At 44.7% G+C, this 23759-nt stretch overlaps 1 protein-coding gene across 1 annotated transcript; it reads right to left on the bottom strand.

Annotated features, from left to right (window-relative positions):
- Window positions 1–96: 96 nt before the first annotated feature.
- On the bottom strand, window positions 97–22321 carry PSTPIP1 (proline-serine-threonine phosphatase interacting protein 1). The gene is made up of 15 exons (XM_039337617.1): window positions 22289–22321; window positions 17387–17487; window positions 16039–16113; window positions 10113–10147; window positions 9274–9380; window positions 8915–8977; window positions 8242–8340; window positions 7956–8001; window positions 7528–7607; window positions 5926–6024; window positions 4480–4576; window positions 3571–3661; window positions 2438–2508; window positions 1724–1824; window positions 97–632 (listed from the first exon to the last, which is right to left on the bottom strand). Exons 1-15 carry the CDS (start codon window positions 22319–22321, stop codon window positions 501–503), a joined length of 1230 nt encoding a protein of 409 aa, XP_039193551.1. The 3' UTR covers window positions 97–500.
- Between the last annotated feature and the right edge of the window lie 1438 nt (window positions 22322–23759).

Below are 23759 nucleotides of genomic sequence, written 5' to 3'. Positions count from 1 at the left end.
CTCTCGGCTGCACCCCGAGTCAAAAACTGCAACGCTAGTTGAAAGGATGGCCGCCGTAAGTGTGCCACAGTCACCCATCGCGAGAAAGAAACGAAATGCACTTTCAGTAATTTATTATAAAGTCCACTGTGTTTCTATCTCCACCAGCATCGGTGGAGAACGGCAAAGACGGTTTTGCAAAAGTTGCCTTGTAGGAAACTGGTGAAGGTTCTGCCAAAACGTTGATTGGAGCAGATGGGTAGCTGGATTTAGCAAGAAAAAACAGAACCTTTGGCACCATACATTTCTAGGGTGAGGGGAAAACGGCGCAAGTTTGGATGCCGTGGTTTCTTTGATAAATGTCCTTTAAAAAAAAAATAAAAGATAGAGTGATGTCTATATTAAAATAAAGAGCATAATTCTGGCTCTTTGCCATCTGCAAAGACTAAAACTTGATTTTGTAAAAAGAGGTTTCTAGCTGGTAAAAATGAAAAATGTAGCACTCAGAAGTATGCCTCCCGTCAAAGTTTCTCCAGGTAGGAGCCGGGCACGAATCCTTGCTGCCCGTCCAGTTCTACGGTCCACCAGCCATCTTCCCCAGCTTCAATGATGGTGACGACGTCGCCTGCTTGCATGTCCAGCTCATCCTCGTTCTGGAAAAGGAGGAATGGGGGGGGGGGGAATGGGAAATGTCCTCAGATAAGACGGAAAGGGGAATAATGGAATAAGCATACAGGTAGTCCTCCACTTAACGATCAAAACTGACCCCAACATTTCCATTGCTGAGCATAGACCAGTGGTTCTCAACCTTTTTAATGCCACGACCCCGAACCGGTCGTAAGTCAAGGACTACTCAACCGGTCGTAAGTCGACTACTCAACTGGTGCAGCACCGTTTGCAGAATGGGACTTTTGGTGGGCTCAGCAGAGACAGCCTGGACAATTCCTATTGGCTTTTGAAAGCCAATAGAATTAGACTCTATTCAAGAGAGTCTATTCTATAGGCTTTCAAAAGCCAATAGAATAAAAGGGAGTAGCACAGCTAAGGAAAAGGGGGAAAAAAATGGCGGGCTGCGTTGTTTGGTGACCCCCGTGAAATGGTCATTCGACCCCAAATGGGGTCCCGACCCACAGGTGGAGAACCACTGGCATAGACAGTTAAGTTAGTTTTGCCCCATTTTATGACCCTTTCTTTCCACAGTTGTTAAGTGGATCGCTGCACTTGTTAAATAAGTAACAAGCTGTTAAGTGGATCTGGCTTCCCCATTGACTTGGCTTGTCTGAAGATTGCAAAAGGGGATCACATGACCCCGGGACACGGCGACCATAAACGTATGCCAGTTACCAAGTGTCCGGATTTTGATCCCGTGACCACGGGGATGCTGCAACAGTCATAAGTGTGAAAAATGATCCTAAGTCACCTTTTCCAGTGCCGTTCTAACAGGGGTCTCCAACCTTGGCAACTTTACGACTTGTGGACTTCAACTCCCAGAATTCCTCAGCCAGCATGGCTGGCTGAGGAATTCTGGGAGCTGAAGTCCACAAGTCGTAAAGTTGCCAAGGTTGGTGAGCCCTGCGTTATAACTTTGAACGGTCACTAAACGAAATGTAAGTCGGGAGCTACCTGTAAAAGGTAACTTGGTTACTCTTCAGAGTAACCTAGAGTAATGATCCCTGAGAGTTACTCTGGAGTAACAATGTTCTTTTCTTAGAGGACGCCCCTTAAACCAGATCTGGATGCTTACCTGGGCTGTGTAGTCATAGAGAGCTCTGTAGTCTTGGTCCAGGGCCGCATTGACCACCTCGGCTACGTGAATGGCTGCGTAGACACCGTCCGTCCTCTCAGCTGCCCAAAAAATAAATTAATTAAAAAGTGAATTACACATTCCAGAGTCGTCAGATATTTTATCCAAGTGCCAAAATGTATGCCCTTTCCAGCTGGACTTGCACAAGTCCAGAGAATATATTACAACCTCTTTCTAAAATCCGTCTGTTGTCAGGGTGATGACATCGTACCTCCCTAACACAAATGAACTATTTCTGTTTCTAAAAATTTCACCAGCTGCCGCTTTGAAAAAAAAAACAACAGTGGACATTTAAATAAAGAAGAAAAAGCACATTTGGAAGGCTACAGGCCTGGTTCAGGCAAAGTGCAGTCTGCCTTTTCCCGAAATCAGGTTTACAGTCTCCATCCTAATAAGTTTCAGACGTTTCTACACTACATTTCCTGAAAAATGGGTCAATTATTAGGATGTTTGTATGAAGTTTCCGGAGATCTGGGGGGCCTGGGGAGATGAATATTAAGATTAGCTCAACTTGAGAACCAAGGAAACAAATTGTTGGGTGTTCCCACACCAACACTCCACCCCTTAGGAAGGCTTGATAGCAGAGCCTGATTTAACAAAAGGATGCTCAGATTTCAGAAATTACGGCATTTGTCCCTGGAAAAGCCGCCCTACCAGTTGGGGTGATTGTGGAAATAATGTTGTCTGGAGCGTTTCGGGTGCTACCGTGCAGCAAGTCGGAGAACCTGTGGATCAATAAGAAATATATTATACCATGAGCTTTTCAGTGACTGCTGCTTCCTTTCTTGAGGTTTCCAACCACGAGTGAAGCTTTGCAGGACAACATTTCACACCAGGGAGTCACAACAGTCAAGTTGGCAGCCATAAGCAGAGATCAAAGCCCTGCCTTTTTTTATTTTTTTAATGTACATCACAACACAGAAAACTGGGATTTTGCCACCCTCTTTTTCAACCCCCTGCTTGTGAATGCTATTGGAACGTGCATTGTCATTGTTTGGCTAGTTTAATCTTTATTGCTGTTGTCTGCCACTTTGGGCTATTTTAGACCACAGCAGGCTAGGAATAGCAGCCATAACTAAATAAAAATAAATTTTCAGGCATCTCTCGAGGCCCTGCTGGGTCAAACAGGGAGTTCTCTACAGCAGCTGGCCAAACACCCCTTCGAAGGCTCATAAGAAGCAGATGGATGTCCTTGCCCTGCCCTACTCTTCTTCCATAATTTAGCTTTTATTTGTTGCAAATCTCAGGAAATGGACAGATGTCCTTACCTTGCCCTAGTTCAGTGGTTCTCAACCTTTTTAATGCCGCGATCCCCAACCGGTTGTAAGTCGAGGACTAAACCAGTCGTAAGTCGAGGACTACCCAACTGGTCGTAAGTCGAGGACTTTCCCTGTCCGGGAGCACAGTGCATGTGTGGTGCCGCCCCCTGCGCCGGCCAAGGCGTAGCTGGCAAGCAGCAGAGACGGAGCAGGTCGACCACCGGCTGGGCCACCAGCTGGCCCAGCCCAAGGGAGGTAAGGCACCCACCGGAAAAGGGGAAAAAAATGGCAGACAGCCTTGCTTGGCGACCCCCGTGAAATGGCCGATCGACCCCAAATGGGCCGCAACCCATAGGTTGAGAACCGCTGCCCTAGTTAGCTTATGTGTTGGAAATCTTTCTTGGTTCTCATTAAAGGGAAACAGCCACTCCAAGGCAGCTTTTAACAACTGGTGGAAAATTCAGATGGTAGAACAAAGTGCCAAAGTTCCACCCATTAATGGAAAATACCCCTAATAATGATATTTACCTTTTCATCATTCCACAACTCTGGGTTGTGGGGCTGTTGGAGTTTTTCACAGGTCCGGTTCTCTCGTAATAATTCTCGTAGCCAATGGCCACTGTTTCAGAAAAAGGAGGATAGGATAATGTGACTGTGGGGTCGTCGATGCTGCTCTCTGAGCTGGGTGATTCTCTTGCAGACGTTTCATGACCCAACTAGGTAACATCAGTGCTAGGAGGGAGTGGGGTTCGTGGAGCGAAGGAGAAGGGAGGGAGAAGGAAGGAGGAAGAGGAGGACTACGCTCTGCTTGGAGCTTGGTGATTCTCTTGCAGACCTTTCATGACCCAACTAGGTAACACTATCAGTGACTTTCCCTCCCCAGAGATCTCGTGCCAGCCAAGCAGCGATAAGCCTTGTATTAAGCCTGTGCTCAACCATTTCTTTAAAATCTTCCCATGTAATCACCATCTAAAACAGCGGTTCTCAACGTTTGTGTGACGGCGACCCCGTCACACAAACGTTCTGCGCATGTGTGGGGGCGGCGCACATGCGCGGTGGTGCCCCCATGCGCGGCGGCGGCCCCATGTGTGGTGCGCATGTGCGGGGGCACGCATGCACGGCGCCGCCCCCTGAGGGGAGAAAATGGCGGATCGCCTTCTTTGGCGACCCCCGAAAAATGGTCGATCGACCCCAAATGGGGTCGTGACTCATAGGTTGAGAACCGCTGATCTAAAAGATGGTTACCAGCCTTGATGTCCTCCTCCAGGAGCTTTCCCAAAATTCACAGCCAAAGATAGTCATCCCAAGCTTATGGGAGGCTGAACGCACGGGGTCTTCTACAAGCCAAAGCCTCCCCCAGACCCGTTTATCATTTCCCAGATTTCATTCTCTTTTTCGAGGTACAATCAAGAAAGCAGCAATTCTGGGCAGAGAGACCTGGTGGTTCCGTTCCCGTCATCTTATTCTGAACGAAGCTGTTCATATCCGACTCTACGTTGCAGTTTTCCAGGCTTACGCGAACCTCTTCGTAAAGCTTTGAAAAGGGGGGGAGGAAAAAAGCCAATTTATTTGAAAGGAGAGCTCTAGATTACTGCTTTTAAAGCAAATTCTCCTAGTTTATTTGCAGTATCATTTATTTTTTCCAGGACAAGATAACAAGCAAGGAAATAACTCTCTAGATTTTTGTACACATCTTAGTAGCTGTAGGTCCTTCATATATATCAGTGGTTCTCAACCTGTGGGTCAGGACCCCATTTGGGGTCGAACGACAATTTCACGGGGGTCGCCAAACAACGCAGTCCGCCACTTTTTTCCCCCTTTCCCTTAGCTGTGCTACTCCCTTTTATTCTATTGGCTTTTGAAAGCCAATAGAATAGACTCTCTTGAATAGAGTCTAATTCTATTGGCTTTCAAAAGCCAATAGGAATTGTCCAGGTTGTCTCTGCCCTGCTGAGCCCGCCAAAAGTCCCATTCTGCAAACGGTGCTGCAAATTGTCTGCAGTGAAGGCGAGCTGTCTAGAAGCTTCCACCCCTCCCTGCTGAGCAACTACTAAAAATGTAGGTAAAAGAGGGCCAGAGGTGGGAGGCCGGCGGGCGCAGGGAGGGTTGCTGGCGCGCGTGGGGCCCGGCGGGTGCCTTACCTCCCTTGGGCTGGGCCAGCTGGTGGCCCAGCCAGTGGTCGGCCTGCGCCGTCTCTGCCGCTTGCCAGCTGCGCCTCGGCTGGCGCAGGGGGCAGCACCACGCATGCGCGGCGCTCCCGGGCAGGGAAAGTCCTCGACTTATGACCGGTTGGGTAATCCTCGACTTACGACCGGTTGGGGGGGTCGCGGCATTAAAAAGCTTGAGAACCACTGATATATATGAATGAGTACATTTTAAAAAAAATGCTGCATTTAGAATTGTAGAGTCCAAGGACCTCACAGCACCACCTTGGTGGAAGAAATAGAATTCCTCTTGATTTCAAGGACAACTACAGGTATTCTTGTAACCATAATTGAATGCAAAATTTATGTTGCTAAGTGAGACAGCTGTTAAATGACTTTTGCCCCATTTTACGACCTTTCTCACCCTAGTTGTTAAGTGAGTCATTAACGTTTTTCAGCTAGTAACACAGTTGTTAAGTGAACCCGGCTCCCTCATTGACTTTGCTTGTTAGAAGGTCGCAAAAGGGGATCACGTGACCCCAGGACACTGCGACCGTCATAAATATGAACCAAGTTGCCAAGTGGCTGGATTTTGTAGTCGCGTGACCCTGGGGATGCTGCAACGGCCATAAGTGTGAAAAACAGTCCTAAGTCACTTTTTTCAGTGCTGTTGTAGCTTTTGAGTGGTCACTAAATGAACTGTCGTAAGTCGAGGACTCTGTACTGGTCTTTCTCTTACCTCATCGTCTTTCACGCACTGCAGGGAAAGTTGATTGCAATGAACCCAGAGAGAATTCCGTAGGATAGTGATCCGATCGCATTCCTGAAGCTGGAAAGCCTAGTTAAATAAGGAGGGAAAAAAAGTAAGGATCAGTTATGGATCCTGTCACAAAATGTGACACACTAAAACAGGGGTAGGCAACCTTGGCTCTTTTATGACTCGTGGACTTCAACTCCCAGAATTCCTGAGCCAGCCATGCTGAGGGGAAAGGGAGAGGTTTCCAAGCTGAGCCATGCTGGCTCAGGAATTCTGGGAGTTGAAGTCCATGAGTCATGAAGGGGCCATAGTTCCCCCACGCTGGCTCAGGAATTCTGGGAGTTGAAGTCCACGAGTCATAAAAGCCAAGGTTGCCTACCCCTGAACTAAAACAAATCTGGATCAATACACTGAGCTAAGTCAAAAATCATAGTTTGTAGACCAAAATTGTCCAGCTTCGTGCAACAGGCTGAAGTTATAAACTACAGTGATGATGGTTGATGATGGCTTCGATATACAAGCCTAGCGAAATCAATAAATGTTCCACCAATCACAGTTCTTGGAATCACGCACTGCCCTAAGCCAGAAGATGTTTTTTTCAAAAGGTAGCTGGACTCTGTTTTTCCTTGAAGACATTTCACTTCTCATCCAAGAAGCTTCTGTGGTTCTGATGGCACTTCATTCAGAACTGAAGAAGCCTCTTGGATGAGAAGCAAAATATCGTCATGGAAAAACAGAGTCCAGTTGCTTGTGGAAAAAGCACCTTTGGGATAACCCTGGCCTGGATGACTGAGAATCTCCAGAATTTCTCAGTTCTGGGCACTCTTAGTACTTCTTTAGCTTTTAATGGTACCTCCAAGCTTGTAATTTGCACAGTGTCCAACAGATGTCAAGTATTGCTATATTATTCTGTGGAGTTCAAGAACCACAGCATTAAGGCCATCCTGCACACAACAAGTTACTATAATGGGTGATCCCTATCAATGAAAAGAATTTGGATGTAACTACTTTATTAATAATAATGATGATGATGATGATGATAACAACAATAACAAACAACAACAACAACAAACAACAACAACAATAATAATAAAGTTGGAAGGGACCTTGGAGGTCATCTAGTCCAACCCCCTGCTCAGGCAGGAAACCCTATACCATTTCAGACAAATGGCTGTCTAGTCTCTTCTTAAAAACGTCCAGTGTTGGAGCATTTATTTCTGCTTCTGGAAGCAGGTTGTTCCACTAGTTAATTGCTCTAAGTGTCAGGAAGTTTCTCCTTGGTTCCAGGTTGCTTCTCTCCTCGATTAGTTTCCATCCGTTGCTTCTTGTCCTGCCTTCAGGTGCTTTGGAGAATAGCTTGACTCCCTCTTCTTTGGGACAGCCCCTGAGATACTTGGTTGAACAAGTTGGTCATCCCTTGGGTGTTAGAGAGAAGCCATGTTGAGTGTGCCTGATTGCCCACCCATGGGTGGGAGGAAAGAGATCTCCAGCAGAATCTCACCATGAACAAGGTCAAAACATTGAATCAGAAAACTCATGAATTCCTCATTGATTGAAGATCTGCTGAACTGAATGGCTTCTTACCTCGCAAGTGGTAACATGTTCTTGTTCCCACGTGGTCCTTGCCTGGTCTAGTATCTCAATGTTCTGTTTATACACCTTTTCTGCATGAGGAGAAGCAAAGAAGTGCAATCAAAGAAGTGTTAGGATTTGGCAGTTCATTGATAAAATGAGCCTATTCTGCCGTTCATTGATTTAAAAATATCCTGAATTTAAAAAAAAAAAGCTTATCTGGAGAAGATTCCTCCAAAAATCAATCAGTCAGAATGTTGAATTGTAAGTCAGCCTTTATTTTACTCTGTTTTTTAATGAGAAGTGCAGTTGCATTTTTGGTTTATTCAAATACTTAGTTTCTGGAGCTTTACAGGGGCCTGGCAAATGCCATCACAAGATGCATAAGGCATGTCTCTCTTATAGCAGATCCTCTTTTTCATAGGTGCTTAAAAGGTTACCTGCTTCATTTGCAGAGTCTCTGGACTGTTTTGCTTTAGTCTGGCTCTGAAAGGTGAAAAAAAGGAACATTGGTAGGGGAAGGGAGGGAGGGGGAAGGGAAGGAAGGAAGGAGGGAAGGAAGGAAGGAAGGAAGGAAGGAAGGAAGGAAGGAAGGAAGGAAGGAAGGAAGGAAGGAAGGAAGGAAGGAAGGAAAAAAGAAAAAGAAAGGAAAGAAAGAAAGAAAGAAAGAAAGAAAGAAAGAAAGAAAGAAAGAAAGAAAGAAAGGAGAGAAAAACTTGGAGATACCTTTTCTGTCTGTTTCTGGTTTCCAACAGCACTTATCCTCTCAAAAGCCTGCTCAGCCTCATCAGCATCTTTACATTTCTGTTCGTAGGCCTTCTTGGACTGCATGCGGGAAAATGTGCCCAGTGGAGAAAAGAAAATGAACATTTCCTTTAAAGAAGTATCCTCCCTCTGTAGTCATTTACAAGTCAGAAGAACGTGCTTTTTGCCTTGCTAATCCACCAGCATGCTATGGGCTGGCTAGTAGACCTTTTTTTTTTTTTTTGTCAAAAAAAACAACAAAAACAAACCAGCTCTGGAAAGTAATTCAGAGGTTCTCTAGACATTCCTCCCACCAGCCCTGCCCTTAGGGAGACAAATAGGAAATTAAGTCTCGACTCTGCATATAATGATTATCGAAAGGTAAGCGATAAAAAATCCGCCACTATAAGGACCGTCTCAAAAGGGCTTCAGATCTAGTCACCATACAACAGAAACAGAAGCTCCTAATTCCTTATTCTTTGTCCCTTTGCTATGCCACCTGTTAGACAAAGGGAAGCTCCAGCTTTGGCAAATTTATGACTTGTGGACTTTGACTCCCAGAATTCCCCAGCCAGCTCTGCCCAGCACAATTAACGGTCGTAAGTCAAGGACTTCCTGTATAAATGTCTCCTCCTCCCAGGAGCAAGTTCCTTACCTCCATGGTTTTCTTGAACATTAACAGTTTGTTCTTATGTATTCGTTCCATTGTACTCTCGTACTGCAAGAAAGATGGACCAGATGGTTATTTTTGCCTTCCAGCAGAGCTGGAAACCTGGCTGTTTATCAAAGGCCTTTTCCCACGGGGGATTTTCAAGGCTGGGGGTTCTGCCGTTTTTGGCACTTCTCAAGGAAGACGTTTAGGTTCCAGGGATGTTCTTTATTGAAATAAGGCAGGATAAATGGATCTTGAAAGCCTTCGTGCCCGCACCAAACTGCCATCATAAATGTGTTCAATAAATAAAATAAATCGGGTTGGCTTGTTCCACCGCCAGATCCTTGCAGCTTCTGCCTCACCTTTTTCCGTTGTTCCTTCTGCCTTTCTCGGAATTCTTCTAAGGCTTTTAGTTCATCTTTCAACATGAGGGCCAGCTGGATATGAGAGTTGCCCACGCTTTCAATTTCTGTGAATGAAGTTGGTCTTTGCTGAAATTTTGACTCCTGATATGGAACGTGGCTTACCTGGGTTAAAGGGGTTTCTGTGGGGGCAACAGCATCAAAACCCAGGAGCATCCAGGTTGATGGAAGCCCTCTCCATTTTTGTAGGCACACTATGCACATCATATGTGTGAAAAAAAGGACAGCCTCCCCCCCCCCATTTTAATCCTGTTGACTCTCCTGAGACACCCTAAATTAAGTGAACTTGGTTCAATGGTTGCATTGTAGTTACTTACAACCAGTATAGGGGGTTCTGGGAATTGACAGCCTGCACTTTCTTCAGAGGTTCAGGAAAACTGAGGGTGGACTCCAAAATCTGGTTACCACAACACTGAGGCTTTATATCCTTTTATACAACTCAACAAAGTCCATTCTCCTCTTATTCATTCTGGGCGTCCCCCTTATTATTGATAGCATTAAGACCCACTCAACCACTAGAGGTGTTAAAAGAGTACAGAAAACTCTCACTCTTCCACCATCTAGTGGCTAGCCTGAGTTTTGCAGTTCAAACTGAATGTGTGGTAAAAACGGCCACTCCTTACTCAAACTTAATCTGCACGAGTAGGAAGCATAACATTCTCTTTTTCTAAACGCTGTGAGCAAAAACAGGTATGAGTTTGTCTTTGCAAATTCTTTGATTATTTTTGCTGCCAAAGGGAGTCAGAAATATCCCAAATAGAACTTGGCAATATACTTACGTAGTTTTAGGATTTCGAACGAAGCCTTTAAAGTGCTGAGGAGAAAGAACAAAACTCATCAATTTCCTTCCTGTTCAAAGGCTTTAGTCAAACTTGAGGTTCTCTATCACAGCTCCAAGAACAGCATGGGAATGTGTCAGCAGTTCTAGACACCCAGGGCTGGAGAAGACCACAGTCCCACCATGCAGAAAAGCATTTCCAGAAAATATTCAAAGCCAGACTTCAAATGTCCACCACCACAGGCATATGGTCTGTCTGTCTGTCTGTCTGTCCATCCGTCCATCCATCCATCCATCCATCCATCTATATCTACCTATCTATCTATCTATCTATCTATCTATCTATCTATCTATCTATCTATCTATCTATCTTTGGGCCACATCAAACTTCTCCATTACTTAGGGGAAGTGTGAAAATAAAAACATCTGAAAGAAGCTCTCAATCTTTCTTCTACTAGTCCAGTGGTTCTCCATCTGTGGGTCGGGACCCCATTTGGGGTCGAACGACCATTTCACAGGGGTCGCCAAACAACGCAGTCCGCTATTTTTTCCCCCCTTTTCCTTAGCTGTGTTACTCCCTTTTATTCTATTGGCTTTTGAAAGCCAATAGAATAGACTCTCTTGAATAGAGTCTAATTCTATTGGCTTTCAAAAGCCAATAGGAATTGTCCAGGCTGTCTCTGCCCTGCTGAGCCCGCCAAAAGTCCCATTCTGCAAACGGTGCTGCACCAGTTGAGTAGTCCTCGACTTACGACCAGTTGAGTAGTCCTCAACTTACGACCGGTTGGGGGTCACGGCATTAAAAAGGTTGAGAACCACTGTACTAGTCCAAATGAAAGGTTAAGTATATAATGGAGAAGAACCTGGGGGCAGAGTTAAAAGAGAGAACAGCTGAGAATCCCTAGGTAGCTGCAAGCAAATTAAGTCCAGCTCCCCTTGAATCCACTGATCCTTATCAAACTCCAAGCAGGTTCTGACCTTGAGTTGAAAAGATCCCTGCAGCATGCGCTTTGAGCAATGAAATCAGTTTAATTGGACCTTCACCTATGGACCTGGTCTTTCACGCCCAACAGTATTAATCAATTGAATGTCTTTCCTATTATCATATTCAGTGCTGGTTGAAGCTGTGATTTGATTAAACCTTGGGCTGCATACGTGCTTTTTCCATCCATATCAACTGACATTATTTCCATTCGATTTTTTTTTCTTCCGATGAAAATGATTATAAGTTAAGTTTCTTTTCTTGTGTTTCTTTAATGCCCTCTGGTGGCAACTTTTGAACTTTTTATTAAATTCACATTCCAACTAACTCTGCATGTAACCACTGGATTCATCCTGCAGGTGTCATATGACTGATGAATTAAGATTTCTTTAACTCTAGCTACAATACATTAACATTAAAGAGAAAATAAGTCCAGAGCGAGAAGCAATTTTTTTTCTCATTAATTATAGCACTAATCATTTTTGTATGTCCAGTACTATGATACATCATCAAGTCAACTTATAGCCTTTTGTTAGAAGTAACCTGAGTTTAGATCTGAACCCTTAACAGCTAAAACTCTGAGAGCTTTCTAGCATTTTGGCTTCAAGGTTTAAATTTATTTCTCTTTCATAGCAAATGATTATAGATATTGTATCACAAGTAACAGGATAACAGAGTTGGAAGGGACCTTGGAGGTCTTCTAGTCCAACCCCCCGCTCAAGCAGGAGACCCTAGACCAGACATGTCAAACTCGCGACGTCACGCAAAGTATCTGGACTGTTTTGCCATTGCTGGCAGTGGGGTAGGTGCAGCTTCCGCGTGACACGTCCGGCCCATGGGCCAGCAGTTTGACACCCCTGCCCTATACCATTTCAGACAAATGGACATCCAGTCTCTTCTTAAAAACCTCCAGTGTTGGAGCACTCACAACTTCTGGAGGTAGGTTGTTCCACTGATTAATTGTTCTAGCTGTCAGGAAATTTCTCCTTAGTTCCAGGTTGGTTCTCGCCTTGATTATTTTCCATTCATTTGCTCTGCCTTCAGGTCCTTTGGAGAATAGGTTGACCCCCTTTTCTTTGTAACAATTGAGTAACAATTTTGTCACTAAAGCACTTTTTTAAAAATCAAATCAAATCATTATTCCCATCACAGAACAGCATAAACTTTGAAAAACACCTAAGCCCTTGCAGGGGAGACCAAAAGCAAAATGCATCTCAACACTGCAATGCCAGTTCTGTCCCTTGTGCCTTTTCACACAACAGGGAGTCACAAACACAAAAACTCTGAGGTTGCATGATTGACATCACAACCAATTTCATCTTCTCGGCGTCACCCTAATTGGGAACAGACTACGATGGGCTTTGTGGTGCAAGAAAGGGACAGATCCCATTAAAATATTGCCCAAGCCTTATATTGCTTCAAGGTTTACGCAATCCCTTCCCTCAAAGAGGAAACGCGTAGCTAAAAAAATGCAAAAACTGGGCAGTTTTGCATAATATTTGCCCCGGTGAATTCATCTGCGGAGAAGCCAATCGTTCCTCTTGTTCAAAAAGAAATTCCATCCATCTCTTATTCTGCAGGCCTCTTTTGCATTCTGCAAGCCACTTTTCCAGAGTAGAAGTGAAGCTCTTCTCATTTTTCAAAAGGCAGCCAAAAGCACGCCAGGCAACATGTTAACCTTATGTAAAAGATAGGAAGTCAATTTGTGTACAATTGGAGGTGCTAAACTCACCATTTACAGTGAACTTGGGACTATTTGTTACTTGTTGCCAAGGAAGCATTAATAACTTCTCGTTTAATGCTCCGAATCGAAAGAGGAATTGGTATTGGTAGTTTTGTGAATTGTCTTTAAAAAGAAAAAAAAATCAAGAGGACTACAGCCTCATCTGGTGCCTTGGGAAGCAGATTCCTCATTCATTCATTCATTCATTCATTCATTCATTCATTCATTCATTCATTGAAACATATATATAGCCACCCAGCCAGATTTAACATTCTTCCCTCAGCACTCCTCCAGGGCAGGTATAAGAGAACACCAATAGCAGAACGGGTATGTATATGTGGTAATTGTACTGTGAGTTACACCAAGTTTATAGGACAGGGTATATTCTTCCCTTATTAGAGAGATTGCCAGGGAGGGTAGACAATTTTTATGTAGGCTTTCTCCTCCAAGACTCAAACCCTTCTATCACACATGCAGTGGCAACATACGGTGTTGTGGCCATGTCCACAAGAAAAAAATTGGTTACAGATCTATAGCCGTCAACTTGTGCCAATTTTTGGGAGATATCTCTAATAATGTTTGGAACATTATATTTACTCACACACTACAGTAATTGGCTATCTACTCACGTAAACTAGGGAGTGACCCTAACATTTTGAGAACATGTATTTTCTTAACAGGGATGTTATTATTTACTATTAATGTCAGTACTATTTTTATTTTATTTTATTTTTGTCTTAATAAATTGTAAACAGTGATGTCTATTGCTGGTCTATGACTGTAATAAAGTTATTATTATTATTATATATAGCCACCCATCTTAAAACCAAACTCTCAGCCTACAATCCAAAAATAAGATATAGATAAAACAATAAAAACACAAGAAATAAAAAGCAGTAAAACCAAAACAGAAAAATTGTGGGACCACCATCACAGGTCCCTGAAACTAGTCCCTGATCACCACCTTATTCTATCCCAGTGTTTCTCAACTTTGGCAATTTTAAGATATGTGGGCTTCAACTGCCAAAATTCAATTACTTCGTGTAATACTGAATTATTGATTCTTTTTTCACTCTCAGGAAACCTTACCGTGCCTGATTGTAGCCCTGCAATATTTTGCTGTTTGCATTGGCGAAGCCAAACACTACCCAGAATGCAGCCCAATTCTCTTACGGGAAAGAGGAAACGATTTGCAAAGAAAAAGCTTTGGAACAATCCTTAGTATCAGTTTAAAGAAGAGGAAGAAAACCTCCATATAAGAAAAAGAAGCCCTGTTCACCACAGAATGTGCACTGTGTGATGGAAAGTAAAAATTCCACACCTACCATTAAAAACAACTCTTAAGAAGCCAAGTTCCAGCACTTAGAAATGCGAAGATGGTCTGCTTCTATCATATCTGACTTGCAAAACCCTACATGACCATTAGAAGGCGCTAAAAGAATACAAAAAAACTCTCGTGCTTCTGCCATCTGGTGGTTAGCTGGAGTTTTGCAGCCCCAATCAGTTTGGTCCTGATGCAGACAGTGGACTTATAACCATTTGTTTAATGACTGTTCAAGGCAAAGCAGCGCTGAAAAAAGAAATGTATGACCAGCTCTCACACTTATGACTGGTTCTCACACTTAACAACTGTTATAGCATCCCCATAGTTACATGATCAAAATTCGGGAGCTTGGCAACCAGCATATATATACCATGGCTGCAGTGTCCAGGGGTCATGTGATCCCCATTTGTGACAGTCCTAGCCAGCTTCCGACAAGCAAAGTCAATGGGGGAAGCTGGATTCACTTAACAAACTGCAGTGTTTCACTTAACGACCGTGGCCAAAATGCTCATAAATTCAGGAGCAACTCACCTAACACCTGCTTTGCTTAGCAGTGGAAATTCTGGGCCCAGGTCGCTAATCCAGGGCTACTTGTAATATCAAGAGGATTTGGAAATACAATCCCCCAGTTGTGTCATAAGCCGAGGACTGTCTGTCCTCCCTAAGCTTGCTTTCAAGGAACATCCTGAATATACTTTTCATGGTAGCAAAGTCTCAAATGAAGACCCTGGGGGGGGGGGTTAACGGTTGGTTTTAAACCTCCCTCCGTCATTTACTGGCTCTAAACTGAAATCCCGTCCTTGCAGGGATGAATCTTGCAATGAATAGGAAACGGATCACCCCCCCCCTCCACACACCCCTTTTGCAAGTATGATTCTATATAAAGCACATTGGCACAGGAAGTGCATACAGTAGAATAGCAGATCTATTTTTCCTGTTATTATGAGTCAGAATTCGCATCGCCTCGACTGCATTAGAAACCCTGAAGCAATAAAGCCCTAATTGCATCTACTAACCCCTTTTTGGGGGGGGGGAGGAGGTGGCGAGATTCTTTCTGTTGAGAGAAGTTTGTGTGTCCTTTCCATGCAAGCCAAATTTTGGGAGGATTCACCTCTTGAGACCTATTGGGTCCTTCAATTTCTATAGCTGCCCATCTCAAAAAAAGTGACTCTGGACACTGAACCGACAACACTGGCCCTCACCCTGTGGAGTTTCACGAGAGGCAGAAAAACAGTCTCTGCTGGGCAGAAGGTTGGGCCATAAGACCTCCCAGGTGCCTTCCAAGCCTAGGGTTCGACGGTCTCCTCCTATTACAGCCACCGTAGTTTCCACACAACACCCAGGATGGGGTCTCCTAGAGGAGATGGACACCATGTTGTGCATAATAGATGGGTCATAGAATTGTAGGCTTGGAACACACGTTGGAGGTCTTCTGGTCCAACCTTCAGCCCAGAGCAGGAGTAGACAAATGACTATTTCTCAACCTTCACAACCTTGAGATAGGTGGACTTCAACTCCCCAAATCCCCCAGCCAGCATGGGCCAAAAATGTCCATAGGAATTACACTGTTTCACTTAATGACTCTGCCACTCGTTTAATAACTGCCTCATTCATGTAACAAGGGTGGTATTCACTTAACAACCACCACAAAAAAAGTCATCAAATCAGGTCCTGTCACATAAGTGCCTCAAATGATGACCATCATGACTTGTAACTGAAAGCCACTCCAAGAATCGTACCAAGATCTAGGTCAATCACGCTAGCTATTGCCCATCCTGGTTCTTAACGCTATATCAACCCCTAGATACAAGTCCTAGCCATCAATTAATAACTGAAAGTTGACTTTTAATATAAAGAAAGGAATAACTGGTTTTTACATGACACCAAAATGGACTTACTTGATTTCGGTGTGGCCTCCTGCTTTCCGAGCAATCTGGACTAGCTCCTTTCCGTAGCGTTCTTCAGCCTGGGCCCTGTTAAATAAAATCCCATCTTTATTTGCGACTCAAATCATGCTGGGCTTCCGTCTGTTTCTGCACTCCATCCTTCCAGTGGTGTGTAATGAATAGATTTGGGAGTTGACTAGGTAAGGTCTCAAAAACAAACAAGATGGCAGGGAAACCACTTTGTGCTGCTAGTGGGAAGGGTCTTCAATGCCTTTCCCACCATCTGTCCTAAGAGGAAAGTCTGAGGGAAATTACAGCTCCACAGTTGTGTCTCGGTATTTGCTGAAGATATTTCTTCAGCAAATACCTAAGATATTTCTCTTCTAGGAAAATAGGTGCCACCTAGAAGATTGAATTTTTTCTTCATCCAACTAGACTAGTTCTCAAGAAGTTCCAAAGTTTGTGATTTCGATAGTGGGCTAAAAATCTAATCATCATCATCATCATCTCCAGAGAACTGAAGAGTGTGAGATGGAAGAAAAGAGACAGATTATATTTTTCTCTACTCATTCGCAACCTTCATCTCCTAAGCAGAGATCCTTTGGTCTGGATCCAAAGTGATCTTCTGCTTGCAAAGAGTGTCTTCTGCATTGTTCTTCTCATCCAAGGGAGCCGCTGGATCCAAAGCTCTTAAAATCTCTCTGAGATGCCTCCTCCTCCTCCTCCATCCTCTCTTTCCACAACATTTTCAGCCCACTAAACACCAAGATGAAGGTGGCCTTTCCATTAGGCCTCAGAAATCTTTACTCACGGCTTCTAAAATAGCTCTGGTGAGGGGGCAAATCCTGGATTGTTCTAGACTCTGAGATGATTCATTTGTTTCCCACACACCCCGAATGTGCGATCATTTCGATGTAGACTTCTCCAAAGGCGTCTGATGAACATCTTCAAATCCAAGCTTTTAGCAGTCCTTGGCTTACAACCACAATTGGGGACACAATTTCTGACTGCGTGATTGACTGCTTTACTTAACAAGGATGGCAAAAAAGAATGGTCAAAAATCAGGCACGACTCACTTAAAAATTGCGTTGCTGAGCAGCGGAAATTCTAGTTCCTATTGTCGTAAATCAAGGACTACTTGCAATACCGAGACGATTGGAAATATGCTGCTATTAGTGTCCATATGGGTGAGGATTCTTAAAAATTTAAATCTCACCAAGGGAGGGAGAACCAGCTGGAGAATCTGATCAAAGATCCGTTTAGGGATTTATGAACAAAAACACAAAGGGGCTTTCAAAGCCTTAATGCCACTCCCAACTCCCATTGTTCCCCTTCTCCCTCCCTACACCTTTTTATTTACCTTTGCTTGATCAAGTCTTCCACATCTTTGCACATTTTCCTTCCATCCAGCAAACGCTGTAGGAGCGCTTCGTATCCGGAGTGGAGGGTGAATTCTTTGCACTGGAAAACGAACATTGGAAGAGCCATCAGTTCTCACCCTTCTACCCCGTTCTCTTTCCTGCATTTCCAGACGCTGTTCAAGAAGAGCAGAATCAGCCTTTGAAGACCCTCTGATCCATGCCAAGTGTCAGAAGACCCTGGCTGTGTCCTCCTGTTTTCTTCCAAACCAAGATCACCCAAGCTTAATTTCCCCAAATACCAAGCTGCCATCTCCTGATCTAAAAATATCAACCGTGCAAGCAATCCATTCAATTCCAAGTTGATTCAAGCTCAGGAGCCAAGATCCAGAGGATTCCATTAATACAACCTATTTCGGTCTATGGTGGCTCCAGAGGAGCGTTTCTCAACCTTGGGTGGACTACAACTCCCAGAATTCCCCAGCCAAACATTTTCTAGCCACCATTCCAAGAGAAACGCTGGTCCCCATGGGCAAAAAAAAAATTCAAGGATCAGCCTGATTTTGCCAAGAAGCACAAAAAGAAGAACCCCTCCCCCCCCAAAAACCTACAGGTGCGTTTGCCATCCCTACGTTGGCCTGCAGAAAGTCTGGAGCCTTCACCACTTGGAGGGTTGCATGAGAGTGCGGCCAATGCTCACACCAGCCAGGCTGGAGAACTTGCCGTTCAGACGTGGGTCAGGCAAATGTGACTTCTTCGCCCGACTGTCTTCAAGGCTGCTTTTGGCTGGTTGATTCACCAGCATCAAGTCAAGGGTTTAACACAGCCTTTTTCCAGAGGAAGAGTCATCGTCACCTTTGGGAATTCAGGAACGTGCAAAGCTATCTAATTCGGGCACGTTGTTCACCTAGATTCTTCTGGATCAACGTGATCTCTAGGGGATCTGGCAGGAAATCTGGCCAAGAGGTTTTCTCAGCATCCTTCAAGAGGTCAGTGGCTAAATTTGGGGTCCTCTGCTGATAGGTTTAAAATCACAGGGCTCTTACCAGCCTCCCCCTCCGCCATCTGTGCCTACCAGCCACCCCCCTGGAAACTCTCTGTAAGACCTTTTGCATCGAAACGGGGAGAAATGAATCATCTTGAATCTGGTGGATCTGCGCACGTAGGTTTGTATTACTGTTTCATATTTTATCATATATATTTTTTCATATATTTTGCTATATTGAGATCTCCAGCCACCAAGAGATTTGAAGACTGCTCTCCTAACAGCCTCTCCTTCATTTCCATTTGAGACCAAGCACGTGGTCAGCAGAGGCCGGGATTCCTGCCACAAGAGGATAGATAACCTCTGAGCCCTGGGGTAATTTTTAATACCCCCAGAGTATCCCTTTACTAATATTGGTGGAGTGATAGTGCTGCAGATACCCAGAAGTCAAGCTCAACTCAGATTCATCTTCCTTGTGGCTTTGGGCTTCCAAAGATGGTTTGATAGATAGCGGGGTAGAGAAAAATAAATGAGAAGAGAGAGAATAGAGGGAAGATGGATGAATGGATGGATGGATGAAGAGGATAGAGGATAACAGAAGATGAGAGAGAGAGTGAGATAGGCAGGTTGATAGATGGTAGGTAGTTGATAGGTAGATGATAGATGAAAATGGATGGAAGGAAAGGGAGGGAGGGAGGGAGATGAAAGAGTATTGAAGATGGCAGAAGATGATAGATAGCTGGATGGATAGATAGACAGACGGATAGATGGATGGATGGATGGAACTTTAAGATGTGTAAACTTCAGCTCCTAAGAATGGCTGGCTGGGGAATTCTGGGAGTTCATAGAACTTAAAGTTCTCAAGGTTGAGAAAGATTGAGATAGACCGTCAAGTAGGTAAGAAGAGAGAGGGGGGGAGAGGGAGGGGGAGAGAGAGGGAGAGAGGGGGGGGAGAGGGAGAGGGAGAGAGAGGGAGAGGGAGATAGAGAGAGAGGGGGAGAGGGAGAGGGAGGGAGGGAGAGAGAGAGGGAGTGGGAGAGGGAGAGAGGGAGAGAGAGGGGGAGAGGGAGAGGGAGGGAGAGAGAGAGAGAGGGAGAGAGAGGGAGTGGGAGGGAGAGAGAGGGAGAGAGAGGGAGAGGGAAAGAGAGAGAGGGAGGGAGAGGGAGAGAGAGGGGGAAAGGGAGAGGGAGGGAGAGAGAGAGGGAGTGGGAGAGGGTGAGAGAGAGAGAGAGAGAGAGAGAGAGAGAGAGAGAGAGAGAGAGAGAGATGACAGGCAGGAAGACTAACCCACCAGCCACCAAGATTCACCACTCCTCCCCCCCCAAGGCAGCAACACTTCTCTGGGCTTAAGTCCTCCTGACCCAACCGATGCTTCGAATTGGATGCTTCTGCCCACAGCCTCACACGAACCCTTCCCACCCTCTCAACAGCAGCACCTCCTCTCCTCCTCTAGGCCTTCCTTATGAGAGACCCCCCCCCCACCCCAGCCTCTTCCGAGCAAACCCGCAAGGGCTGCCTCGAACTGCAACTGCCAAGCATCGGTGGAACCGTTTCCTGCCGTTCTACGCTAGAAACGCTCCAGCCTTAAAATAGAGCCCGGCACAGGTTTTGGGTCAAAAGAGGCCCCAAGTCCCTGGGGGAAAATGTGAGGAAAAAAATATGGAAGTTTCTCCCAGGTCTTCTGCAAAAAGTTGGTAATGTGCCCATCACTCAAACTTTGACTGCCCTGGTGCTCGTTCCGTTTTTTTTGTTTGTTTGTTTTTTTCAATTCTCGGAACGTTGCAATATTCACCTACAAATGCATGTTTTTAACACTCAAACCAGACCTAAGGTGTGTGTTTTAGCTAGGGATGAATGCATAGGCTGATTTGGCTCACCATCACATTTTCCTGAGTTATTTTTCCTCTCATTTCTGTATCAGTTCGATTGAGACACACTCACACACACACACAAACGTATTGAGAAATATGCTTAGAGTACATGTAGAGAGAGATTCTACAAAAATTAGGCCTTGTAAACTAATCACAATATCTTTTATTAATTTAAAAAAAAAAATCAGAGAAAATACAAATGTTCAAAGGCCGTGCATCAAACAAGGAAGAAAGTGAAAGAAAATGGCAACTGATATAAACGTTTAATGTAATTTATCTACGGTAATAAATTGTCCACGGAGCCTAATTTGCAGTAAAACTGGTTATGTACGTATATGTTATCTTCGTTTTCATGTATGTGTTTGCTTGTATCAGAGGAGGAAAGAGTATTGCATATATTTGCCGCCGTGCGTTATTTATAAAAATAATAAAGTGAGGTTAAAAACAAACATGCATAAAGACAGTAGGATTGAATGCATGTCCACTTGTATCCATGTATATGTAGATAGCTTTTACAAAATTCTGCATGTTTTTGAGTACACATTGCCTAATGTAATTGTTCGTGTACCCCATTTTGGCATATCACAAAACTGTCATTTTTTAAAAAAATGGAAAACCTTTCCTGCAATACTCATAAAAACATGCAAATCATCCTGCTCCTGTTGCACATTTTTAGGAACCCAAGGCACACTGAAAGATGGACGTGGTACAAAGGGATAAGGATAAAACCACACCTTTTGCACATTTAAAAACTGCTGATGGATGCAGAAATGGAACAGACAGGTGAGCAAAAACAGGCGGAACTCACATCGACCATCAACCAGAAAAAAAACATTGCCCCATTTTTATCTAGGACTAACTGATGGGTGGAAGATATGGATAAGAAGGATCAGGATCCTCCTGCTGAAACCTTACCAGCTAGTTTTAGTCAAACAGTCAAGTCAGCAAAATATGAACTGAAAAGCTGCCCATCAGCAATTCATAAAGTCTTACTCAGATATCTGCTTCTGCCTTTAGAGTGCTCCATTTTTGAAAAAGCTGCAGGCCACCCAATAACCCAGTTCCATCGGGCTGACGCTGCCAACAACCATCTCTGAGCTTGCTTCCACCTAAACTAAACTCACAATGGTGGTTACAGCCTTGTCTTCAACCAGTGGAGACAAGGAGACATGGAGGAGCAAAGGTATTCTCTCTCAACAAACAACAGTTAACCAAGGAATCTCCAGTGTGAAGAGACGTCTTTGCAGATTGAGGTGGACCAGAAAGTTCCCGAGATCCAAAACTAAGGGTTCAACATTGCTGCATCCACACCTCCTCCATCTCCTTTGCATCTTGCCTTGGCGGAAGCTGCTAGGTATGGTCAACGCCCAAGCGTAGATCCACTCCCTTTTCAAAAATCCACTGGCTGGGTGCAAAGACTCATCAATACATTTTCAAGGATCTCTCCAAGGTCCAAAAATTAGATGGTGCCCACCGCCAACAGCTGGAGAAGAAGCCTAGGAGAAAAACCTCTTTCCTCAAACTCCTTCTGGAGATCTTATCTTAAGCCTTGCAAGCCACCCATAAGTTTTGCAACCTTCGGGGGTGAGGCCCGAGCGCGCAGGGTGTGGGGCAACATTTGCATCATACCTTTGCATTTTGCATAAACCACCAGCCGCGTGGTGTAGCTCAACCCCTGGGTCTGCCCTAGCATTTTACTATAGGCAGAATTCCAGAGGTATTGTAAAAACAAACAAACAAACAAACAAAAATGTCAGCTCCACTTTGTGGGGGATGTTCACTCAGCTTTTGCCTTAGAGAAATAAAGCAATAACTGGCATTTAAAAAAAAAAAACACCCACCCATTTCTCGAAGCTTCGTGCCATCTTCCTTTCTTTAAGCTTGGTGATTGGAGTTTTTGGGTGGTTGTTTAGAGGTGCTTAACCAGCTCTGTTCAATTTGCCCTGAAATAACCATAACATCCCCTAAAATCTCCATACAAAGAATTGGGCCCAGCTCTTTGCAAAGTTACTCCTCTGGGAGTCAGAAGGCAATCTGTTGGCACTTACCCAGAAGGCATCTTTAAATTGCAGGTGCGTCATCCTGACCGGGCTGGATCTGCAGGGTGAAGCTGTGTGAAAGAGGCTCCCTGCTGAAGTCAGCAGCTGTGTTTGTGTATTGTGTGCGCACTCCGCTCTGTAGAGAACTCGGCTTGTCGGATGGTTTAAGGAAGCTGAGCCGGGCCACTTGTTACTGAAAGTGAAAAGCACACCCCAAACCTCAGAGCTATCCCTTCCTCTTGCCCCACCTCTCCGGGCTGATGGCTGAGAGCGTGCCTTTCACCATTGTGGAAGCACAAACGTTGTCGCCATCTCTGGGTGCAAAGGAGACACTTCCTTCCAACAAGGACAAGTTGAGTTATACACTCCAGAATGCAGAGGGGAGATTTGAATGGCAGTGGAGGGATTCCTTCAGGCTTGGATGTGCCTGTGGACTACAGAGGCAGCGCAACAGGTGTGTGGGGATGTGTGCTGGAAACCTTTTGCATTTGTGCCCACGGGAAAGGAGCAGAGTGGATGGCGTGACAGGCTCAGAATTGGTGCAAGAGCAGAAGAATTTTCCTCCCCTCCACGTCTGAGTGGGGCTGAGTGTGCGGCTTTCAGTGGTGTGCTGCTCGAGCTGCATCTTTGCTGCATCTCTGCCACGTGCAAGTTGCATCACTTTGCTGTAAGGGTGAATAGCAGGAAGAAGGACAACATAGCTACTCGGTCTTTAGACTATGAGTGGATTGCTCTCCTCCTAATTTTGGCTCCTCCGTTGACCCCAAACCGTTTGTTATTCCCCTACTGGGTGGTGAAAGAGGAGGAAGATGGCTTGCTTAGCAGAGCCAAGTGTGAAAGTAAAATGGTTTAATTTCCTCTGCAGCAGGAAGTAAAGGGGGGGGGGTTTACGGAGTTAGCTGCGAGCAAACGTAAAGACATTTCTCTGTATAACCACTTGGGCTGGCTCTTACTGGGTCAAACCAAAAAATAGCCCTTTAGGCTTAGGGGGATTAGTTTGAAGCACTGAGAGCCTTCTTAACAAGGTTTAGAGGTGGTCCTCCACTTACGACCGCTTCAAGTTACGAGAGGCCTCTCTGAGGGACTTAGGAAATACATGCTGATTGCCAAGTGGCCTGAATTTCAATCCCATGACCGTGGGGATGCTGGAAAGTTTGTACCTGTGAAAAAGGGTCCTAAGCCACTTTTTTCAATGCTGTTGTAACTAAATGAATGCTTATTAAATAGAGGACGACGTATAGCAAGAAGAAAGGAATGGCTTTTCAGAGATGGAGAGATCTTTGTTTTGGAAAAATGCAGGGTTCAGGACAAGATAAGGACAAAGGGACAAAGACCCCAAAATTGCCAGGGGAGGGGGGATAGCACTGGAGATGTGGACTGCCCATCCCCCCCCAGGTTCACTTATGTAGGAGAGAAGCAACCTGGAACTAAGGAGAAACTTCCTGACAGTTAGAACAATTAACCAGTGGAACAACCTGCC

This window comes from Crotalus tigris, unplaced genomic scaffold (assembly GCF_016545835.1).
Source record: "Crotalus tigris isolate CLP2741 ecotype Arizona unplaced genomic scaffold, ASM1654583v1 scf7180000017683.1919423, whole genome shotgun sequence".
NCBI classification, from domain to species: domain Eukaryota; kingdom Metazoa; phylum Chordata; class Lepidosauria; order Squamata; family Viperidae; genus Crotalus; species Crotalus tigris.
The sequence above is the reverse complement of the archived record's forward strand: the minus strand, read 5'-3'. Positions and strand labels throughout refer to the sequence as shown.